This window comes from Molossus molossus, unplaced genomic scaffold, assembly GCF_014108415.1.
Source record: "Molossus molossus isolate mMolMol1 unplaced genomic scaffold, mMolMol1.p scaffold_m16_p_6, whole genome shotgun sequence".
Taxonomy (NCBI): domain Eukaryota; kingdom Metazoa; phylum Chordata; class Mammalia; order Chiroptera; family Molossidae; genus Molossus; species Molossus molossus.
The window spans coordinates 565,420-586,014 of NW_023425399.1; the positions used below are offsets into that span (position 1 = coordinate 565,420).

Here is a 20,595-nt window from a genome sequence, read left to right on the forward strand (position 1 = left end):
ACTGGGAGGAAGGAGGCCTGTGTCCCCCGTCTCCCAGCTCCTGAGGTCCCACAGGCCACGTATGTCCCCTCAGGACTGGGGAAGCCAGAGGTGACCGTGAGGCCAAGTTGTCAGGTCAGACCAAGGAGAGACCACTGGTTGGGGTCATGCGGGCCAGTCCACCCAGGGTGGCCTGTGGGGTGGGGACAGGCGCCCGGCTGCTCTCGAGAGGTGGGAGGGCCCGTAGGGTCCCTGTGCCGGCCCTGCGCTCGCTGCTGACCCGCCCCGTCTCCCTGCAGTCCGCCTGGAGGTTCTACGCCACCAACCTGTCCCGCACGGACCTGCACTCCACGTGGCAGTACTACGAGCGCACCGTCACCGTGCCCATGTACAGGTACCGCCACCGCCACCGCGCCTCGGCGGCCCTCACTTCCTGTCCGTCCCGAAACGCCTTTTTTTGTTGTTCATTATTTCCATTGATTTTTGTTTCTTTTTCTTTCCTTTCTTTCCTTTAAAATGTATGTACTTTTCAAAACGGAGTTCTGTGTGTGGTTTCTTTCGCAGTTGATTTTGCTTTGTTTCATAGCTCGCGACTGTTATTTTCACCTCATGCCCCCCCCCCCGAACCTCCTCACTGGGTGCGAGGTGCGCGGGTGCCTCGGAGAGGCCCCTCCCCCGCCCCAGCTTGGCACACGCCCCGGGCACAGTGACTTGGGTGGCTCCATGCTTTAGAGGACCAGGGTCTCTGCTCAGGGAAAGGAGGGTGACCCCAGACCACTCTGGGGTTGCGGGTGCCCTCTGACGAGAAGGGGCCAGAAGCCTGTCTGGAGGTGGTTGGCCGAGGTGCTGGTGCGGTGAGGGTGCGTGGTCAGCAGGCAGAGGGCTTTCCGGGCAAGAGCAGCTGGCAGCCCGGATGAGAGAGGCCGACCCCAGGATTTGTCTGTGCCAGGCTCTGGCTTAGAAGGTCTAAGGTGACGGGCTGGGGCTGCCCAGTGTCTGTTCGGGCCTCATGCCCTTGGTTGGGTGGGCACCGCCCTGCCTCTGCCCTTCGAGGTGAAGCTGAGCCCTCGGGCCTCCCAGCCCGAGGATGGCCCTTGCCCACCCCAGGGGTTTCCACCCCTGGAACCCTCACCAAGGGGCTGGGCAGGGTCTCCTGAGGGTCCTGGATTCAGGGATGGCCTGCAGGCCAGAGGCTGTCCCTCCGGCCGTCAGCCTCAGAGGGGACCTGCCACCTGGGAAGAGCCCCCGAGTCCCTCGGACCCTCTGCCATGATGCAGCTCTGCGAACTGCGCCCCAGCCCCCGGCCGAGGCGGGCCGGCCCGCGTGCTAATTCTCTCTGTTCTGTTCTTTCTCCCACTCTCCTCCACTCTGTTCCCCATCTTCTTCTCCTCACCCCATCTTTTAAACCCCCGCTCTTTCCCTGCCTGTGGGAAACACTTGAAAGTTCTCAAGCTCAAACCTACGGGGCCTCCAGGTAGGAGATGCATGGGACAGAAAGCGTGTGGTGTGGTCTGTCCTCTGTGTGGGACTGTCACGGGGCCACCCGTGTGCAGAGCCAGTGGCCGCACCCCTGCCCCAGCCTGTGGAGTCGCCGGGTAGCCGGCGCTGCCCTGTGCCCTGTGCCCTGTGCCCTGCCTGGAGTGCATTTCCCTGCCTCCCCGGGTCCCTCTCTCAGCTCTCCCCCCGCCCCCCCCCCCCGCAGCTTTGTTGTGCTGGGTCCTCTGTCCAGTTGTCTGTCCCTTGTCCTGCTTCCTGCCTTGTCTCAGTGGCTGGGTCCCTCCCTGGTGCCTCCACCCCCACCCCACGAACCCATGTGTGCCCAGCACGAGGCGCTGGAGCTGGGGGCGTCCACGTCCCCGCTCAGGACGCCCCGCGGGCCCCGCTCCCGGCAGGCAGCGCCACTCTGCCTGCAGCTGGCACGGGGACCGGCAGCTCTCCGTGGGCCCGCACGGGCTCCCCGTGGACTTGACGCCTGGGCTTCCCGCTGCAGCGGCAGGGAGACGGCCCTGGGGAAGGCGGCCGGCGGTCTGTCCCTGTCGACTGGACCACTGTGCCTGCGTGGGGGCTGTCTCCTGCTGAGGGGAGAGACGGGGTCCCCGTCCAGATGGGGGTGCTGAGCTGCTGCAGGAAGTTTTACCCCGCCCAGTACTCCTCCTTTCCCGCGAAGCGAGTGGGGACCGTGCGGGGCGTCTGCACGCCCGGCAAGAGGGGGGCCCGCTCTCCCCGTGTGGGCAGAGCTGGGGCCCGGGGCAGAGGCTCTCTTCGGACCCCCAGAGGTCAGCCCTTCTGCGGAGCCTCGTCACCCCCCCCCCTGGCCAGCCCCAGCAGGGGGAGGGTGCAGTGTTGGGCAGCGTGGGGCCAGGCTCCACGGTGGGTGGGCCCCGAGCCCCCCGGGCATCCCCACCCCTGACCAGGGGGCCTCATGTGGAGGAGAAGGTGGTGGTGGGAACAGGGGGAGGCCTGGGGCTCCTGGGGTCCAGGCCGCCCAGCAGTTGGGGAGACCCTGCTTCAGGCCCCAACAGGCTCCTAGACCCAGGAGGTTTCCGGGTTCACCCTCTCCAGCCCAGATCCCTCAGGCTCCGTAGAGGAGCCCCCACCCCCGCCAGTGGACCTGGGTGACTGGAATTGTCCTCAAGCTGCCGACCCCAGACCAGGCACTGCTCTCTCCTGGGGGTGCCCCCTGACGTGTCCCCCACTCCTGTCAACACTCACCCTCGCCCTCCACGGCCAACCCCCCGGGGCGACCGCTGTGTGTGGCCTTGCCCCTCATGTTCCTGCACAGCCCCCCCTCAGCCCTGCCCGCTCCCGTCTCCACCCTGCTGCTGTGTGTCCCGGGCATGACGTCTCGTCTGCGTCCCCTAACCTTGGACCTGCGTGTGTGGCGCTGTCCGGGGTCTCTGCTCAGGCCCCTGGGGGGTGGTTGGGGGGGCCAGCTCTGCTCCTGTGTCCAGTCCTGGGGGCTCTGCTGCGCCCACAGCCTGAGGGACCTGGCGGCCCAGGCCTCCTGCTTCGTCTTGACCTGAGGACAGGGGGCAGCCTGGGGGAGGGCTCACAGCGTGTCCGGGGCTCACCGCCCTGGCCTGGCCGTGTGGGCTGCAGAGGGGCAGGGACTGGCCGGCCCTGGGGGCGGGAGCGGTGCGACCGGACAGGCGTGTGGAGGCCGGAGCAAAACCAGCGACAGCAAGGCCTGCCATCAGGTCGTGCGCACCGCAGTCCGAAACCCTTCTATTTCGGGGGCCCTGGGGAGCTCCTGAGGGCTTGGGCACGAGAATGGCAGGAACCCATCCCACTGGGGTGGCTCCAGCTTGGCCTGGGGGCCGAGGGCCTGCTGACTCGGAGGCGCAGGGCGACCCGTGGGGGGGGGGAGCAGGCCGGGAGGGCCGTGGCTGGAGGGTCCGCAGGCCCCGGGCGGTCGGGGCCCAGAGCGAAGAAGGTCAGAGGCTGAGGAGAGGGCTGGGGCCTGGGAGCCTGGTTTTCGGGGATTGGGGTTCAGAGGCTGAGAGCTGAGTGGATGTCACACTAAGTGGGGACTGGGTCAGGAGGGGGAGGCCAAGGCCTGTGGCCACATTTAGGGGTGTCTCCTCCTTAAATCACGGTGGAAGCATGAGGGCAGGGGGTGGTGAAGGGCCGAGAGGGGTGCGGGTATCCCCCGCGGCTGGGAGGGGACGAGAGTCCCACACAAGGCCCTGCCCGGCCCTGTGGGTGGAGGGGGGGGCCTGGGGCCTCCCCAGAACCATCTCGGTCCTCAGATCTTAGGCCCTGGTGTGAAGGTTCTACTCTTGGCCTTTCTGGAGGTTTTGCCCGGACCTGCCCGGTGGCCAGCAGGCGGGGGCCGGGCGTGAGGCTGTCCCATGGGTGTGCCTGGGTCTGGGGAGGGGGCTTAGAGCAGAGCCAGGCCACTGGCCGGGGCCCCAGGGACTCTCCGTCCGTCCGAGCGGCTTCTCCATGAGCCGGAACTTGCCGGGCCCTGCAGACGGGTCTGGGAGCCCAGCTCCGTTGCTGCCCCCTGCCTGTGCCCTGGTGCCCTGCTTGACCTGCTCCACGCGGTCCGGGCTGGACCTCCAGGGACCATGCCCTAGGCCACCCGTCCCTCCACGGTGCCCACTGGCCATTCCCAGGCCGGGACCCCGGACAGGTGTGGCCAGAAAACGCAGACGGTGCCCAGGGGCCCCTCCCACGGACCTCTCTGATTTCTGCCGGTGACAGCCACACCCCGTGTCCCCTGGGCTCCTGTGTGTGAAGTGGACGCTGGTGAGAGCCGGGGTGAGGCGTCCCCAGGCTCACGTGGGCGGGACCTCACTGGCCTCTCCTCCCCGCAGACTGATCCCCCCCCTCAACCAGCTGGAGCTGCTGCGGAACCTCAAGAGCAAATCCGGACTCACGTTCAGGTGGGCAGAGGGTCCCGGCGGCAGCGCCGGCAGGGGCGGGGCGGGGCGGGGCACGTCCTCCTGAGGGGTTCTGCTGCCCATGGGGACAGCACGTGCTGGTGTAGGCTGGTCATGGGCCCTGGGGACGTCTTCCAGTGCTCAGCACAGGAGTGGGGTGCGGAGCGGAGAGGAGGGTGGCCCGGGGGCCCGTGCCAAGAGCTCTGGGTGGGGCAGTGTGGCTCCAGGGGTCAGGGCCCTGCCCCTCAGAGATGCGTCTGTGCCCTGGAGCCCGTGAGCATGACTTTATTTGGACAAAGCCCTGTAGACATGGTTAGTGAAGGCTGTCAGCGTGCGGTCACTCCGGGTCAGCATGGCCTAATCCACGCACGAGCGTCCTTGTGAGAGACAGTGCAGAGGACAGTGCAGAGGGCGTGTATGGAGGTACAGACGGGCCGCGGTGGCCCAGGGACAGTTGGGTCCACCAGGAGCCGAGGAGGCAGGACAGACCACTCCCTGCAGCTTCAGGGCGGGGCTTGGCCTCCAGGCCTGGACCCCCGGCCTCCAGAACCGGAGAGGGGAGATTCCTGTGGCTTAAGCCCCCAGTGCATGGTCCTTCATCACAGGGACGGGGAGCCCATACAGGTCCCGGGCAGGAAGCAGAGCTGCTGAGACGGGAGCCGGACCCTTCGGAGGGTGACGGGTGGAGGGCCGATTTGGGAGAGCTCAGAGCAGAACCGAGAGGCCCAGGCTGTGGGCCCGGGGACATGAAAGGCAACTGTTCCCAGCGTGTTGCTGGGACGCGATGTGAAGGAGCCCAGGGAGGTCGGGACTCAGCCCTGCTGTCCGTGCAGGACACACGGGCTGAGCTGGCTGCAGGGCCGGGGGCCCGCCCGGACCTGCTCGGACAGCTGGGACGTTCAGCCTCGGGTTCCAGCAGGGTGTGGAGGCTGCTGTTCCTCCTGCTGCAGCTGGGACCCTGCCGGAGGGAGAGGCGGACCCGGGGGGGGGGGGCTGCTGGGCAGAGAAGCCAGCCTCGGAGGATGGCGCTGGCGGCTGTCCGTTTTGCAAAGGACAGTGTGCTGGGACCCACTGGGGTTAAGCGCTTCGGGGAGAGGGTCCGTGCGGGGCGGGAGTGGGCCCACCAGGCTCCTGGCAGAAGCAGGCGTGGAGCTGGGGTCTCCAGGAGGGAACTGAGCCCCTCCACCCGCCAGGTTCCCTCTTTCCTCCAGGACCTGCGTCCTCAGGGGTGCAGGGGTGGTGGGCTGTGGGTGTGGGCGGGGCAAGGCGGAGATGTGGTGGGTGCCAAGGGAGGCCCACGGGGCCCTGGGTGGGGTGTGCCCCCCTGTCGGCTGACAATCTTGTTGCTTCTGTTTGAAGGAAGGAGCCGCAGCCGGAGCCGTCCCCCAGGTCAGTGCCCGCGACCTCCCGTGTCTGTGTGGTCAGGGAGGTGAAGGCTGCCTTGGGCCCCGTGGGAGCCCTGGGGGGCTGTGGCTGGACCCCTGGATCCGTTCTGTATTCCCTGCCTGGCCCTGAGGCGGGGAGTCTGTGAGGGAGGCCAGCAGGTCGGTGGCTGGGGCTCAGGGTCAGGGTCAGGGTCAGGCGGTGGAGGGGGGCCGCTCTGAGAAGGGGTCTTCATTGCTGCGGGGCGGATCCTGGTTTGTCAGAGGTTTCTGGGGGGTGTAGGAAGTTCCTTGTAAGCACAGGGTCTCCTGTCTTTCGGGGGGAGGGTCCCAGCAGGTCCCACCATCCTATTTGCAGCCGGCAGGTTGGAGACCCCGAAAAGGGACTCTGTGGGTGACCTCAGCTGCAGGCAGAATGGGGGGTGCCCACCGCCCTCCTGGTAAAAAGTCCAGGTCGTGTCCCACTTCACATCTGATGAACTGCAGGCTGCCTGGGTGTCCCATGCGGAGCTCTGAGCTCCGGGGTCCCACAGCACCCCGCCCACACAGTGCGGAGGGAGGCCAGCCCCCCAAGGCACTCAGCTGGCTGGTTGGGTGGGGGCCCAATCCAGCTGAGCCGTCGGAGGAAGGCACCCTGTCCCCCAGGCCCCCAGGAGGGAGCGATGGCTGGCGCCCAGAATTGAAAAGATGGGGCTGTGTCTTCGCCCCGCCAGAGCCCAGTGCTGGTGGTGAGGGGACCCCTCACGGAGGCTGAGGAAACGGACACCAGACGGGAGTCGGCTTAGCCTGGGGAGGGTGGGGGTCGGACTGCGCCTGCTGGGCGCCCACCCTCGTCCCCTGTCGTCGGCCCCTGCGGCCCGAGGCAGCTCCCGTGCTCCTGGCCCCGGCTTCACCCACCCCCGGCAATGCTGGTCTCAGGCTCTCTCTCTCTCTCTCTCCCCTCCCGCCCTCCCGCCCCCAATCTGGAAACCCCACCCCAAGTGCCTATAACATGTCACTGCCCTCCTTGAACCCTTTCACGCGCCCTGTCTTTGGGGATGAGGTGCTGACCCCGAAAGCAGGACTCCAGGTGAGGACACACGGGGCCCCCGCTCTGTGCTCTGCCCCCTGCTTCCCGCACTCCGCCCTTTGTCTCCCCCGTGTGTCCTGTGTCCCCGCCTGCCTGCAGCCCCGCCTCCTCCTGGGAACCGGGCCTGCCTCTCCTGGGAGGCACACCTGTGCGCCAGGGGCAGAGGGTGCGCCCGCCCCGCCCGGGCAGCCGCCGTGAGTGTGTGAGAAACCGTCCTGCCGCTTGTGCCCGAGGCGGTGGTTTCCGTGGGCTGCCCACCAGGCGATCCTGGGCCTTCAAGTGCCGGAGGGCAGGGTGGACACAGGGACCTTCAGAAGCCGCTGAGACCCCCTGGGGCCTGGCTCACGGTGGGCATCAGACCACGGCTGTCTGCACTGGGGTCGGAGCCGGGGGCCAGGGCAGCCAGGGTTTGGGGCTGTGCCGCTCTGGGCGTATCCCTGACCCACTCTCTGCCCCTTCCCATTTCTGACTGCCCCCCACCCAACCCTGTCCCTGGAGGAGACCCCTGCCCCAGCCGCTTTGCCCCTTGTCCACGTGGGTCCCCCTCGTCACAGGAGTGTCTGTCCAGTCTGAGTGTCTGTGATGGCTCCTCCCCGTCGGGGGCCTGGGGGCCTGGGCTCCTGGGCTCGGGTTGGCTTACGGGGCAGGAACACGCCAGGGTTGGCCTGGAGCCCAGAGGGAACGGGCGAGAGTGGGGAACCCTCAAACCCCGTGCTCAGGGGCTCCAGCAGCCCACCTTCCTCGGCTCCGTCAGGTGTGAGCCCGCTGCTCCACACCGGAGCCACTCACTGGTCACGCGTGGCCGACGACGTTTTCACGACATGAACTGCAGTTAGCAAGCGGCTCCTGTCTCACGGGCTCAGCAGCCACGTGACCCACAGACAGCCCAGAACCGTGCGCACCGCGGCAGGGGCCCGGGACATGCTTCCGGGTCAGGCAACTGAGCAAAGCTGGTCGGGGGACTGGTCACAGCTGGGCTCACCCCTCCATCCTCGGTCCCAGGGGAAATCTGAAGGTGGGGGGACCCCGGGGGAGCTGCCTGAGGGGCCCCCATCTTTAGCTATCTGCAGGCTCTGATGGACCTGTAGCTGACAGGGGGGTGCCCCAGGACAGAACATTTGCCTCAAATTTGAAGGGTCTGGGTCCTGGGGATACTGAGTCACAGGGAGAGCTTCATGGGGGAGCACTGGCCGGGACAGCTGGACCCCAGCTTTCTCCCGCCGGGATCAAGCCATCCAGCAAGTCCTGTTCTTGATCCACATGGTAGGGCCGTTCCCATAGGAGGAAGCTCGTGGGGCACACAGGGTCCCCCTTGGGGGGCCCTGAGGACCTGGACTTGCTGGCTCACCAGAGGTAGCTGGGTGTGTCCTTTGTACGGGAGTGGAGAGAGCCATCTGGACACCAGCAGGTGCCACCAATGTCTCCATGAGTGTGGACACTGAGCCCTCCTCCCCAGAGCCGAGACCACCGTGCGCGTCTGGGTTCCTCAGGGGCACAGTTTGAGGACTGCAGTCTCGGGAGCAACCCTTTCCAAGTGGAAGGGAGGGGAGGCCCCAGGAAAACCAAGGGTTCCTCGCAGTTCTCGTGTGTTGCTTTCATTTCTGCGTAAACATGTTCGTGTTCCGGTGCAGAGAGAAGCCCAGAGTCAGGAGGTCCTGGGGGAGCCGACCGTCAGTGGTTCCTGTGGACCCCCCGCCCCCCAGGTCCCCTCTGCTCACAGAGGCAGATGTTACAGGGACTGAGATGAACTGGCTTTGGCCCCTGACCCCCTTCTCCTGAGCTTCCCTCCAGGCAGAGGGGCCACTGCCTCCTGGGTAAACCGAGGCCCCTCTGACCAGGCAGCGGCTGGGCTCGGCCGAACCTCACCGACTGGTTGCGAACCAAACGGCACGTTTTCACCTCGAAACGTGTGCTCCCCGAACCCTGTCCGTCCGGAACAAGCCCCGCGCGAAGTCTTAGCCCGTGTATTATTTTTTTGTTCGCATGAATACAGCAAAAAATAATACAGCTTTCGAAAGACGTGGCCCCGAGCTCTGACCCAGGAAGGAAAAGGTATTTTTGGAGGGAAAAACGGGGACTTTTTTTCCTCCAAAAATAGGGGACTGTTTCTCTTCCAGGCAGAAGACTTTATGTGTGGTCTCTGCTCAGACGCAGGCTCTGTGGCTGGCGGACCCTGAGCCCGAGGGACCCCGGGCGGTCGTGGGCCTCAGCTTGCCGGCACCCTGTGCCCGCTGGCCGGCCGGGCCCGGGGACTAACTGTGCTCTCCTCATTTCCAGTAAAGGCCGGCCGTGCCGAGGGGGCCTGTGTGGATGCTGCCCGGGACACTCTAGGTACCGCGGACGCGTGGCTCGGGCGACCCTGCTGCACGGCTCTCTCGCTCCAGACTCTGCTTATTAGAGGTTCTAGATGAGCCGGGGAGGCCGCCCGGCCCCCAGCCCCCAATTCCGATGGGCAGCTGGGCCCATGGCCCTCCGGCCCTGCTAGCCGCCCTCATCCCAACACTCTCCACCAGCCCAAGCAGCCCTGCTTCAGGCAGAAGGGGGCCGGCCGGTGGCTTGAACCCAGAGAGGCGCCGGCCCCCCAGGGTCCTGATGCCCTGGAAGCCTTTCTCCAAGCTTCAATCTAGCACCTCTACTGGGCACTGAGGACGCCCCCGTACCTCCGCCGGCTGCCGGCTTGGGCAGCTCCGTCCCGGGCGTGCCGGCTCCCTGTGGTCCCGACGCACCAGACTCACCCGAAAGCTCTAAGTCCACGCCCCCCCCCAGACAGGCCTGGTTTAGGGAGACTGGAAACCGGCCGGTGGCGAAGGGCCCACCTCGGCACTGGGCACCTGACGGCACCGTTCCGCCCCTCTGTCCACGGCAGCTGGTGGGGGGCGGGGGAGTCTGTCTTTCTGCTTTCTGGGAGTGTGCCCTTCCCCCCTCCCTCCTGCCCGCCTCCCACCCTGACGGAGCAGCCCTGCGAGGTGTGGGCAGCGCCCACTTGTCTCGTGCATGTGGCCGGTGTCCGGCGCCGGCGTCAGGAGGGCCGTGCGCAGGGCCAGGCCGGGTGCATGCAGCACCTCTGCATCCGTGCATGTTTCGAACCCTCCACCGGGGCTCAGGGCACCCCTGCCTGTCCGTGCTACCTGTGTGTTCACCGACTAGGGCTTGTGGGGTGACTTGTAGCCCCAGGAGGGGAGACCTGGGCTGGCCGGGGCTGTCCTGCTTGCCCGGAGCTGTGTCCGTGGTGCTGTGGCCACAGGCTGCCCTCGGGTCAGGGGCTGTGGGCAGGCTGCTTGGGAAGGAGAAGGGCCAGGATCCCAGGCCGAGGCCGGTCTTGCTGTGCATGTCTCAGGGATGTCCCTGCGTCCGCCCGCCTTCCCTGGGCATCCGCGTCCAGCCGTGACTGGGCAGCTCTCTCTGGATGCCGGCTGCACCCCGCTGAGCTGGCCCACTGTGGGACCTGGGTGCGGCCGAGCTCAGCTGGGCCCTCCCACTCCCCATCCCGGTTTGAAGCCAACCCCACATATTTGGAATTTCTCCCTTGGGGTGACAGGGGCACTGGACCGCGGCTTTCTCCCCCAGACCTTCCTGAATGTGCCCGCAGCCCCATGTAAACACCAAACTGCCCATCACATGAGGGCCATCTGGCCAGGGCCCCTCCCAGGTGTCAGATTTTGTCGGTTTTTGTCCTGAACCACCAGCGTTGGGGTGTCTGGAGGCAGGTGCCGGAGGCTAGGGCGGGGGTGCGTGCCTGGGGTACTGAGCTTCGAGGATGGTGGGGGTCTAGGTGTCCGCCCTGCGGTGCCCTTCAGCAGGGCACCTTCCCTGGTCTGAGCAGGGGGGACGCGGGGCCGAGCCGGGCCAGGGAAGGATCCTCCCTGGGGCTCTGTCCTCCGGGAGCCAGGCTCCTGGCTGGGCAGAACCACCTCTCACGGTCTCCCTGGATCAGCTGGTCTTCACTGGGACAGGGACACAGAAGAGGTCATTTGTACAGAGGCCCCCACAATGCCCATTGAGGCCTCACCCTGGGTTCAGTGGTGACAAGCTTGGGACCAGTGTCCTGAGCAAGCTGACGCCCAGCCCTGTGCTCACAGGACACAGGGGGCTGCTCCCCGTGGGCTCCACGCCTTGGAGCCACCTGCCCAAGGGGCTTCTCTCCCCATCCTGCAGAGACCCCTGAGCTAGCACAGACAGGCTAGGAGCCTGGGGGCAGGGAAGGATGCCAGCTCGGGCCGCGTGTCCAGGCTTGGTGGACCGGGTGGAAGGCCACCTCCTGTCCGTGGTCGGTCATCTCTGCGCCGCCAAATGGGTGTCCAGGCTGTGCTCTCTGGTCAGGCCAATGGAGGTGGCTGACCCCAGGCAGCCACGGTGGGGCTGGCGATGCGGAGGGTCAGCAGGGTCAGCGGTGGCTTCCAGAGGGCCCCAGGCAGGCCTGTCGCAAGCTCCTGGGGCAGTGAGGGGCCCCGCTCAGAGCCTGAGCCGGTTCACGGTCCTCAGAACCTTGCTGCCCTCTCAGGCATGTGAGGGGCCCTGTCCAGTGGGAGGAAGTGAGTGACCACCAGGCCCCCTGGTCTGACACCGCACCCTGACCGCAGTGACCCACCGTCTCCTGGCTGCTGCCCGTGGGGTGTGAGAACAGGGGAAACCTGGTGGTAGACCCATCTCCACGGTTACCAAGAGACGTGTGGACAGGGAGGCCCGAGGACCCCTGGCCAGCTAGGGTCGCCCCTCCCTGCGCCTCAGGCCAGGGCGCAGGACAGCCCAGGTGGTCGGCAGAGCAGGCCCACCCACTCCATCCTCTGGGAGCCGGACCACCGTTCCCACTGGATCCTAGGGGCACGTGGAACCTCGCAGCCTCCGGGCGGAGGGCAGGTGGACAGGTCCACCCCCACGATGCTGCTCCTTCTCCTGCCCTCACCCTGCTCCCTGGGGCTGCAGACCTGACCCCTTCTGGCCCTGGGGCAGTGACAGGGTGTGGAGGGCAGATGAGAAGCCTGCTGAGTGGCTGGGGGCCCATAGCTGTGCCCAGAGAGTAGCTGCCACTGCTGGGCATTTGGGGACCTGCCCATTGTGGGTGTCACCTTGGAGAGGGAGGCTTGGCTGGACAGGACAGACAGGACCCCTTTAGGTGGTGGACATGAGCCAGCCCGGGAGTCCCTGGTGGAGCTGACTGTCCAGGGCCTCACCACGTGACTTCCCGCGGGCTCCGGCCACGGCAGCTGCCCTTGGCGGGCGTTTCTCTGGGGCTGGGTCTGCGGCTCTCCCGTCCCTGTGGGACAGCGTCGGCTAAGAGCAGGTGACGGGCCTGAGCGTTCTGTCCAGAGTGACTTCTTCCGCTGTCTTTCTGTGTGTGTCTGTCCACCTGTCCTGGGAGCAGTCAGAAGGTCAGTTTGAAAGACCGTGTCTTCTCCAGCCCCCGAGGTGTGGCCGCCAAGGGGAAAGGGTCCCCGCAGGCCCAGCCGGTCCGGCGGTCACCCAGCGCCGACCAGAGCCTGGAGGACAGTCCCAGCAAGGTGCCCAAGAGCTGGAGCTTTGGGGACCGCAGCCGCGCACGGCAGGCCTTCCGGGTCAAGGGCACCGCGTCTCGGCAGAACTCGGAAGGTGGGTCCGGTCCGCCCCTCCTGCGGTCCAGCCGCGTCCAGGCCTCGCTCCCCGAGGGCAGCGCCCACCTCATCCGTTCCTTCTGTCATTGAGGTGACATTCACGGAACATGAAACTAGCCATTTTCAGAGGAGCGGTCCAGGCCCTGGCTGGTTTGGGTCAGTGGTTAGAGTGTCGGCCCACAGAGTCGTGGGTTCAATTCCGGTCAAGGGCACGTACCTGGTTGCAGTTTGTCCCCGATCCTGGGAGGCAACCAGTTGATGCGTCTCTCTCACATCGATGTTGTTCTCTCTCTCCCTCTCTCTGCCCCCCTCCCTCCACTCTATCTGAAGACAAATGGAAAAATATCCTCGGGTGAGGATAACAATAAATAAATGAAATGAACAGTTCAGGGATGTTGGGCACGTTCACTGTGTCCCCAGAAGGGCCCCCGTGAGCAGTCACTGGCCCGCCTTCCTCCGGGATCTGCCCTAGACCCAGAGCTGGGCCACCTGGCATCCGAGCTGCAGTGTCCGGCTTTGCTCACGGAGTGTCTCCTGGGCTCCTCCCAGGGCAGAGGTCAGCGTGACATCCCCTTCACGCGGAGTGGACACACCCCACTCTGGCCCTCCATCCATCCACTCGCAGGGATGCCCCTCCGACCCTCAGGTCACCCCCGCAGGCCACGGCCCCCACCGCGTTTGGGAAAAACAGAGTGGACTCTAGAGCAGGTGGGCACTCGGTGCCCGGGGTTGTGCAGGGGTTCTCGGACGAGTGTGGGCCACGGCACCCAAGGACTGGCCCTCCGCCCCTCGTGGGCTGTGTCCCTTTCACCCAGAAGCCAGTCTTCCCGGCGAGGACCCCGTGGATGACAAGAGCTGTACCTGCGAGTTTGTGACGGAGGACCTGACCCCGGGCCTCAAAGTCAGCATCCGGGCCGTATGGTGAGTGACCCCGGTGTCTGGGGCGAGAGCACCCCCCAGGGCCCCTAAAGGGGGAGGTCACTCTGTCCCTGGGATGCAGGGCTTTGGGGGGCTGTGTGAGGGCACGTGCTCGGGGGGACCCCTGTGGCTGACCCCTTCGGTCCCAGCTCCCGTGGCTCACACCACAGCAGTGGTTCTCGACCTCCCCGATGCCGACCCTTTAACACAGCTCCTCATGTCCTGGTGACCCCCAGCCACACGATTATTTTCGTTGCTACTTTGTAACTGTAATTTTGCTACTGTTACGAATCGTCATCGGAAATAGGTGTTTTCCGACGGCCTTAGGCAACCCCTGTGACAGGATCATTCAACCCGCAAAGGGGTCGCGACCCACAGGTTGAGAACCACTGCACCACAGTGTGCCGTGTGCCCGCCTGTCGCCCGAAGCTGCCAGTGGACAGCCAGGAGCTGCCCCCACAGGGGTCCCAGCTGGGCCTAGGAGCAGCTGCGTGCGTGGCGGGAGGGTGGCCCCGACGACAGGGACACATTCTCAGAGGTGCTGGGAGGGCCCCAGGCAGGTGGACGCTGTGGCTGGCCCTTCTTGGAGGGGGGCCTGTGGTGGTCTCTCCTGGGGCTCATGGCCCCTGCCCATCCCCCTCAGTGTCATGAGGTTCCTGGTGTCCAAGCGGAAGTTCAAGGAGAGCTTGCGGCCCTACGACGTCATGGACGTGATCGAGCAGTACTCGGCCGGCCACCTGGACATGCTGTCCCGCATCAAAAACCTGCAGTCCAGGCAAGGGCGGCCCCCGGCCCCAGGCGTGGAGGCCGGTCCTCCTGGCCAAGGCCAACACGCCACAAACTGGGGAGATGGTACCAGGGTGGGGGATTGCACGCCCCCCTCCCCCAGAGGTGGAGCGGTGCCCAGGGCTGTGAGGGGCATGGTGGCCAGCCGCTTGCTGCCACCCCTGGGCCCTTCCTCTCGGCCCCACATGGACTTTGTCGTGTTTGTGTTCAACATCTCTGTTTTCTCTCCCTTCTCTTCCCTCCTGCCCTCGCGATGATGGGCAAGCATGTTTGTGTATGTGAGTGTAATCACACACATGTGTGTGCATGCATCACATGTGAGTGCACATGGTATAGGTCTCTGTGTGCATGTATATAGGTGCATGCATGTGTGTGCATGTTTGTGTGTGAGCAAATGTGTGCAATTGTGCACATTGGGGAATGTGTGAGTGTGTGAGAGCAAACACATGCAAGTGTGTACAAACACAGCAGGCGTGTGAATGTGCATACATGTGCAAGGGTGCATGTGAGCAACATGTGTGAGTGTGCACTCCACTGCAAGCGTGCCCATGTGTGCATAAGCAGGCTGTGAGTGTACATATGAGTGTGTGAGTCTGCCTATGTTTGTAAGCAGGCGTGTGTGAGCGTGCGTGTGACCATGTGTACATAAACAGACGTGTGTGTGTGTGTGCGTGTGAGAGAACAGTCTGCCTGCTGGGCCCGCCTCGCACACCTCACCGCAGCGGTGGTGCTCACCAGGCCCTCTGTCCGAAACTCTATCTCCTTCCCTTCCTGTCTGGAGAGCTAAGCTCTCCCCAAGGAGCCGGGCATCTGTCCCTGGCCAGCAGTCCTGAGTGTTGTCCAAGCTGCCGCCTCTGGGCTGGGCCCGCTGCCCTTTGCCCTGTACACGTGCACGCTCACCAGGCGGCGGGGCACGGCCGTGATGCAGCCGTGCCGTGCGGTGCCCGCTCGACCTCGGGAAGGACGAGCGAGCGTGGCGTCCACTGTGTTACTGCGCGTGGACAGTTGTCAGAGTGTCTATCGCTTCAGGCCGGGTGGTTCCTCCGTCTCTGCACGTCCCCAGCTGACCCCTCGTGGTGCTTCACGAAGCGTCCGCTGGTGTCTCTTTTCTTGTTTACTTGCCAGGATAGATATGATTGTGGGCCCCCCACCCCCTTCAACTCCCCGGCACAAGAAGTACCCCACCAAAGGACCCACGGCCCCTCCGAGAGAGTCACCCCAGTACTCACCTAGGTCAGGATGCCGCCCCTCCTGCCTGTGTCTGTGGAATGGCCAGCCCCTCGCTCCAGGCCACATGACGGCTGACCCGCACGGCGCTTCCACGGGATGGAGGGGCCTTTCCCTGCACTGACGAAGCCAGGCCAGGGGGAGGCGCTGCTCTGCGGGCGGTGTGCTGTCAGGGGCTGCTCCCCTGGGCAGGGTCCTGGGGAGGCCTTCCGAGGACACCCTGCGTCTCCTCGGGGTGGGGGCTCCCGGGGCAGAGGAGAGGCCAGCACTGCGAGGTCAGGAGCATCCAGAGGTCAGGGAGGGACTTCAGGGACCCAGGGCCCATGCTGTCCTTGCCGCCCAGCCCTCAAGCCAGACACACCCCAGCACCTGCCCACTCGCAGGGTTGACCTGGGCCCTACGAGGCTCTGAGCCCGTCCTAGGCTTCTCTTGCCTTTAGCGCTTGTGGATAAATAGGAGTCAGGTGCCCAGGGAGGCACGGGCCCCTGGTGTCCTATTTCTAGCCGCCAGCAGCACGGCTGGTGTGACTGATGAGGACATGGTGGTGAGGGCGCACTGAGGTGGGTTCACACACGCAGGTTCTTTGGTGAGAAGTTCAGACTTCGGAGCCTCCCCGGGACCGTGCATCCCCCTCCGGCAGGTCGGGTTGGTCCCAGGAGGACGGAGTTTCTGCAGCAGGGAGGTGAGGGTGAGGACAGCTCAGGAGCAGAGGGGCCCAGGGGTGCAGACGCCAAGGTCAGCGTGTCAGGAATCTCAGCCCGGCTTTCTCGGGGGAGAGGCTGACCCCAGGCAGCCCCAGACTGCCGTGTCCCCCAGCCCCGAGGAAGCAGCACCTGGGGCTGCTGCAGGGGCGGAGCTGGGCTTCAGACTCATGAGCGGGGAGGCCCTGCTGCTCCCTTGGAGCTCCGCCGGCCTCCCGGACAACTGCAGCCAGAAGCCTCACAGTCACACAGAGACGGGGTTAGGGGGACACTCGGCGCACAGAGTTAAGCCCAACCCCCCAGCCCAAGGCCCATGGGAAGGGCAGCTCAGGGTCCTCAGGGGACCTTCTCTCAGCACCCCGCCCCCAGCAGCAGGCTGAGCCCTTGGCCAAGGCTCCCATGGGGACTAGCCAGGCCGGCGGCCGTCATGTGGCAAGGTTGAAGGTGCCGAGCCCCTGTGCCTGGACTGTATGGATACGGGGAACACCAAGAACCCCTTCTCCCTGTTTATTTTCCACTGGTGTCTGCTTGGAGCCGAGGTCCCCCGCCGCCCCCATACCCCCGCCGGCCCTTGGGTGCATGTGTGCATGGAGCCCAGCGGAGCATGAGGGGCTGCACCGTGGCTGATGCAAGCCTGAACCCCTCTTCTGCTTCCTGGAACAAAGAAAAATCACCCCAAGTCCCCCATCAGAGGCAGACAGGGGACCCTGTGGTGAGGAAGGAAGCCCAGGTGTGGCCCCAGCTCATGAGGGCCCTGCACTCCACACCTGAGAAGCGGGCTTTGGGCTCCAGACCAGAGGCAAGGCAGAGGCTGTGTGGCTGGGCCACTGTGTGCGCGGCTGCTCCCCGGCTCCAGAGCTGTCTGCCCAGTGGCTTCGCAGCGGCCACCCCGTCGCTTGCAGACAGCCAGGCCCTTGACTCTGAGTGAGGGCCCACACTTGAGCTTCTGCGGCCCCTCTGAGCCCTTCCTGCTCAGCATGGGGTCAGGAGATACTCGCTGGTCAAACAGAAGCTCCTCCCTGAAGGACACTGCTTTCTCCTCTTGTTGGCATCACGACTGAAGGTCTCGTCTGAGAGAAGCTCAGCTGCGTTCTGCACACGTGCACATACACCAAGCACACACATACACAGGCACAAACATGCACACATACGCATACACAATGCACACATGTGAACAGTGTACACAACGCACACATGCATACGTAGAAACAGTGCACACAAAGCATGCGCGTGCACACGTAGAGGTGCATGGTGTACACAGTGCACACACATGTACATGCGCACACATGTGCTCCGTGTACGCACATGCAAGCACACAAAGCCCCTCTCTCTGGTTGGCTGCGGCTGTCTGTTCCCTCTATGGTTGTGCGTGGGCAGTTTCTGTGCTGGCCTGTGTCCTGCTCCCTGTCCTGGTGCATGGAGCCTCAGCCGCGGTCCCTGCTCCCTGCTTCTCTCGTTCCCGCTGCAGATGGTTAACTGTCCCCACCAGACCGGCTGGGCGGAGGGCTCAGTGGCACATTATGAAGGAGGGAAGCTCGGGTGGGGGCAGGGCTGGGGGGCAGAACACGCAGGGGCAGAGCTGAGGGGTGAATGGCCCCGACACCTCCGAGTGCCTCCTCACCCCTGTGCCGGCCCACGGGGAAGGGGTGGACAGGGCGCGGGCCCTGGCGTCCAGAACCAGGCCTGATGCCACCTGGCCCCTGCTGCCCCCCAGCCCGCTCTGGGGGCGGCCTGGAACCTGGGCTGCCCCTCCCACTGGAACTCATGCTGCGGGGGGTCTCTTCCCGGCAGAGTGGACCAGATCGTGGGGCGGGGCCCGGCCATGACAGACAAGGACCGCACCAAGGGCCCAGCCGAAGCCGAGCTGCCGGAGGACCCCAGCATGATGGGCCGGCTGGGCAAGGTGGAGAAGCAGGTGGGAGAGGCCAGGAGGGCCGCCCTGCCCTTAGCCTGGGGGTGTCTGGGTGTGCACACGCCGGAGGGGTCCTCAAGCTTCTGGGCCCATCATAGCTCGGGGTGCTGCATCCAGACCCCTCACAACCCCTGAGCCTGTCCCTGATCTGGGACACTTTTTCTTCTGTGGCCACAGACCCTCAGGGCCAGGAGACCATTCACACCCCCTCCCCCGAGTGGGGGACACAGAAACGCCGCGTACTGGGCCTGTGGGTGGCCCTGTCACACCGAGGCCTCGTCCCCAGTGCCCGCCGGGGGAGTGAGCCCCCGGAGTCCGCACCCAAGGACCACTGGGCTCTGCCTCTGGCAGCCGAGGGGGGCGGGGCCGTCGTCCTTCTGTGGGGACAGGTCTGAGGGCCGCGGTGGGCAGCAGGGCAGCCAGGTTAGCAGGAGGGTCCAGGGCCAGCATCTGAGGCCACACACAGTGATCGGTGGGGCCAGAGGCTGAGCTGCTGGGGAGTCTGCCTCCCATGGCCTCTGCCCCTCTGCAGGGAGCAGCCAGGGTACCCCAACCTCTGCAGGGAGCATCCAGAGTACCCCAACCTCTGCAGGGAGCAGCCAGGGTACCCCAACCTCTGCAGGGAGCAGCCAGGGTACCCCAACCTCTGCAGGGAGCAGCCAGAGTACCCCAACCTCTGCAGGGAGCAGCCAGAGTACCCCAACCTCTGCAGGGAGCAGCCAGAGTACCCCAACCTCTGCAGGGAGCATCCAGAGTACCCCAACCTCTGCAGGGAGCATCCAGAGTACCCCAACCTCTGCAGGGAGCAGCCAGGGTACCCCAACCTCTGCAGGGAGCAGCCAGGTCCCCTCCCCAGGTTTCCGCCTCAGGGAGCAGCCTGCACAGCATCCCCTTTTGCAGGTTCTGTCCATGGAGAAGAAGCTGGACTTCCTGGTCAGCATCTACACACAGCGCATGGGGATCCCGCCCTCGGAGACGGAGGCCTACTTCGGGGCCAAGGAGCCGGAGCCGGCGCCCCCGTACCACAGCCCCGAGGACAGCCGCGAGCACGGGGACCGCAGCGGCTGCATCGTGAAGCTCGTCCGCTCCACCAGCTCCGTGGGCCACAAGAATTTCTCTGCACCCCCCACCCAGTGCCCACCCTCCACCTCGTGGCAGCAGCAGGGCCACCCGCGCCAGGGCCACGGAGCCTCGCCCGTGGGGGACCACGGCCCACTGGTGCGCATCCCGCCGCCGCCCGCCCACGAGCGCTCGCTGTCGGCCTACAGCGGGGGCCACCGGGCCAGCACGGAGTTCCTGCGGCACGAGGACGCGGCGGCGGCCGGCCGGCCGCACGAGGGCGCGCTGCGGGACAGCGACACGTCCATCTCCATCCCGTCGGTGGACCACGAGGAGCTGGAGCGTTCCTTCAGCGGCTTCAGCATCTCCCAGTCCAAGGAGAACCTGGACGCTCTCAACAGCTGCTACGCCGCCGTGGCGCCCTGCGCCAAAGTCAGACCCTACATCGCGGAGGGCGAGTCGGACACGGACTCGGACCTCTGCACCCCGTGCGGGCCGCCGCCCCGCTCGGCCACGGGCGAGGGCCCCTTCGGCGACGTGGGCTGGGCCGGGCCCCGGAAGTGAGGCCCCTGCCGGCCTCTCCTGGACTCTCGGCCTGGAGGTTCTGAGGAGGGACCCTCGGGCCTTTTCTTGGAGCAGCGCGGTGGGTGCCCCTGCAGGACACAGCGGCAGGCGGGGGCGGGGGCTCCTCGGTCTCTGTGGTGAAGGTTGACGTAAGTCCTTTTCCAACAAGGGGCGGCCGGGCAGCTGTGCCCACTCTGTAGACCGCTGGTCCCCGTGGGAGCCGGCGGGTGAGGGTGAAGGACAGGCCCCTGGTGGCAGGCTGGAGGCGCAGGGTCAGGGAGCGGGGTGAGGGTGCCCAGCAAGGGCAGGCCTGTCCCTGTGAGGATCTGTCTGTGGGCATGGCTGGGACGGTGCCCCTGGCCTCCCAGTGCCCATCCAGAGAGCTGCCGGTCAGCATCGTCCCTCCCCGCTGTGTCCCGGTGTCCTCTGGTGGGAGCCGCCCTGCGTCCAGGGCCCTGGCCAGAGATGAGGGGGAGGCCTCGGGACCACACAGAGCATGGTGACCTCAGGCCTCCCAGGCTCAGTCCTGTGGGGGTGCCTGCTCCAGAGGTTTCTGAGAGGGGTCCTCGGGGGCTCTCCCGGCTCTCGGAGATCTGGGAGTGGGTACCCCCTTATCCTCTCTGCTCTGCCCTGGCCGGGCACCAGTCAGCACCTTACAGAGACCTGCGTGTGAGGGGTGGTGCTGGGTGGGTGGCAGCAGCGCCTTGGGCTGGGCTGGCACCAGGAGGGTCCCTGACGGAGTGGGTGTGGTGAGCTGATTCTTCCCTCGTCCTTCGTGGGGTCCTTTGCCCGTCTTCCACTGGTGCCCCAGCAGGACCCAGGGCTGGACGAAGGCGTAAACACTGGCAAAAGCTTTCAAAGTCCCGGAGAGTTGAGACAAAGGCAGCTCTGTCCTGTGGGTTGTCTCTCCCGAACCCCTGAAACCAACCCCACCCGCTCCCCTCTACTGACTGGTCCCTTGGCTGTGGCCTCTTGGAGTCTTGTGTCAGGGACACTGGTCCCCACCCTGGGCCCTGGGAGCAGCA

The 20,595-nt window shown here is 65.8% G+C and overlaps 1 protein-coding gene across 5 annotated transcripts in view; it reads left to right on the top strand.

Moving 5' to 3' along the window:
• The window catches only part of KCNQ2 (potassium voltage-gated channel subfamily Q member 2), a 40,040-nt gene extending 20,470 nt beyond the window's left edge, over window positions 1–19,570 (top strand). The window contains exons 8-17 of one of the 5 annotated variants that reach the window (XM_036244511.1): window positions 279–373; window positions 1,424–1,453; window positions 4,299–4,367; window positions 5,724–5,753; window positions 9,093–9,146; window positions 12,178–12,401; window positions 13,219–13,324; window positions 13,965–14,096; window positions 17,827–17,950; window positions 18,848–19,570. In XM_036244511.1, the coding sequence (XP_036100404.1) occupies window positions 279–373; window positions 1,424–1,453; window positions 4,299–4,367; window positions 5,724–5,753; window positions 9,093–9,146; window positions 12,178–12,401; window positions 13,219–13,324; window positions 13,965–14,096; window positions 17,827–17,950; window positions 18,848–19,570 (1,587 nt within the window). Of the gene's footprint in view, window positions 1–278; window positions 374–1,423; window positions 1,454–4,298; window positions 4,368–5,723; window positions 5,754–9,092; window positions 9,147–12,177; window positions 12,402–13,218; window positions 13,325–13,964; window positions 14,097–15,232; window positions 15,341–17,826; window positions 17,951–18,847 lie in introns of all 5 variants that reach the window. The other 4 variants (XM_036244510.1, XM_036244512.1, XM_036244514.1 and 1 more) reach the window with 4 other exon arrangements.
• Window positions 19,571–20,595: the final 1,025 nt, after the last annotated feature.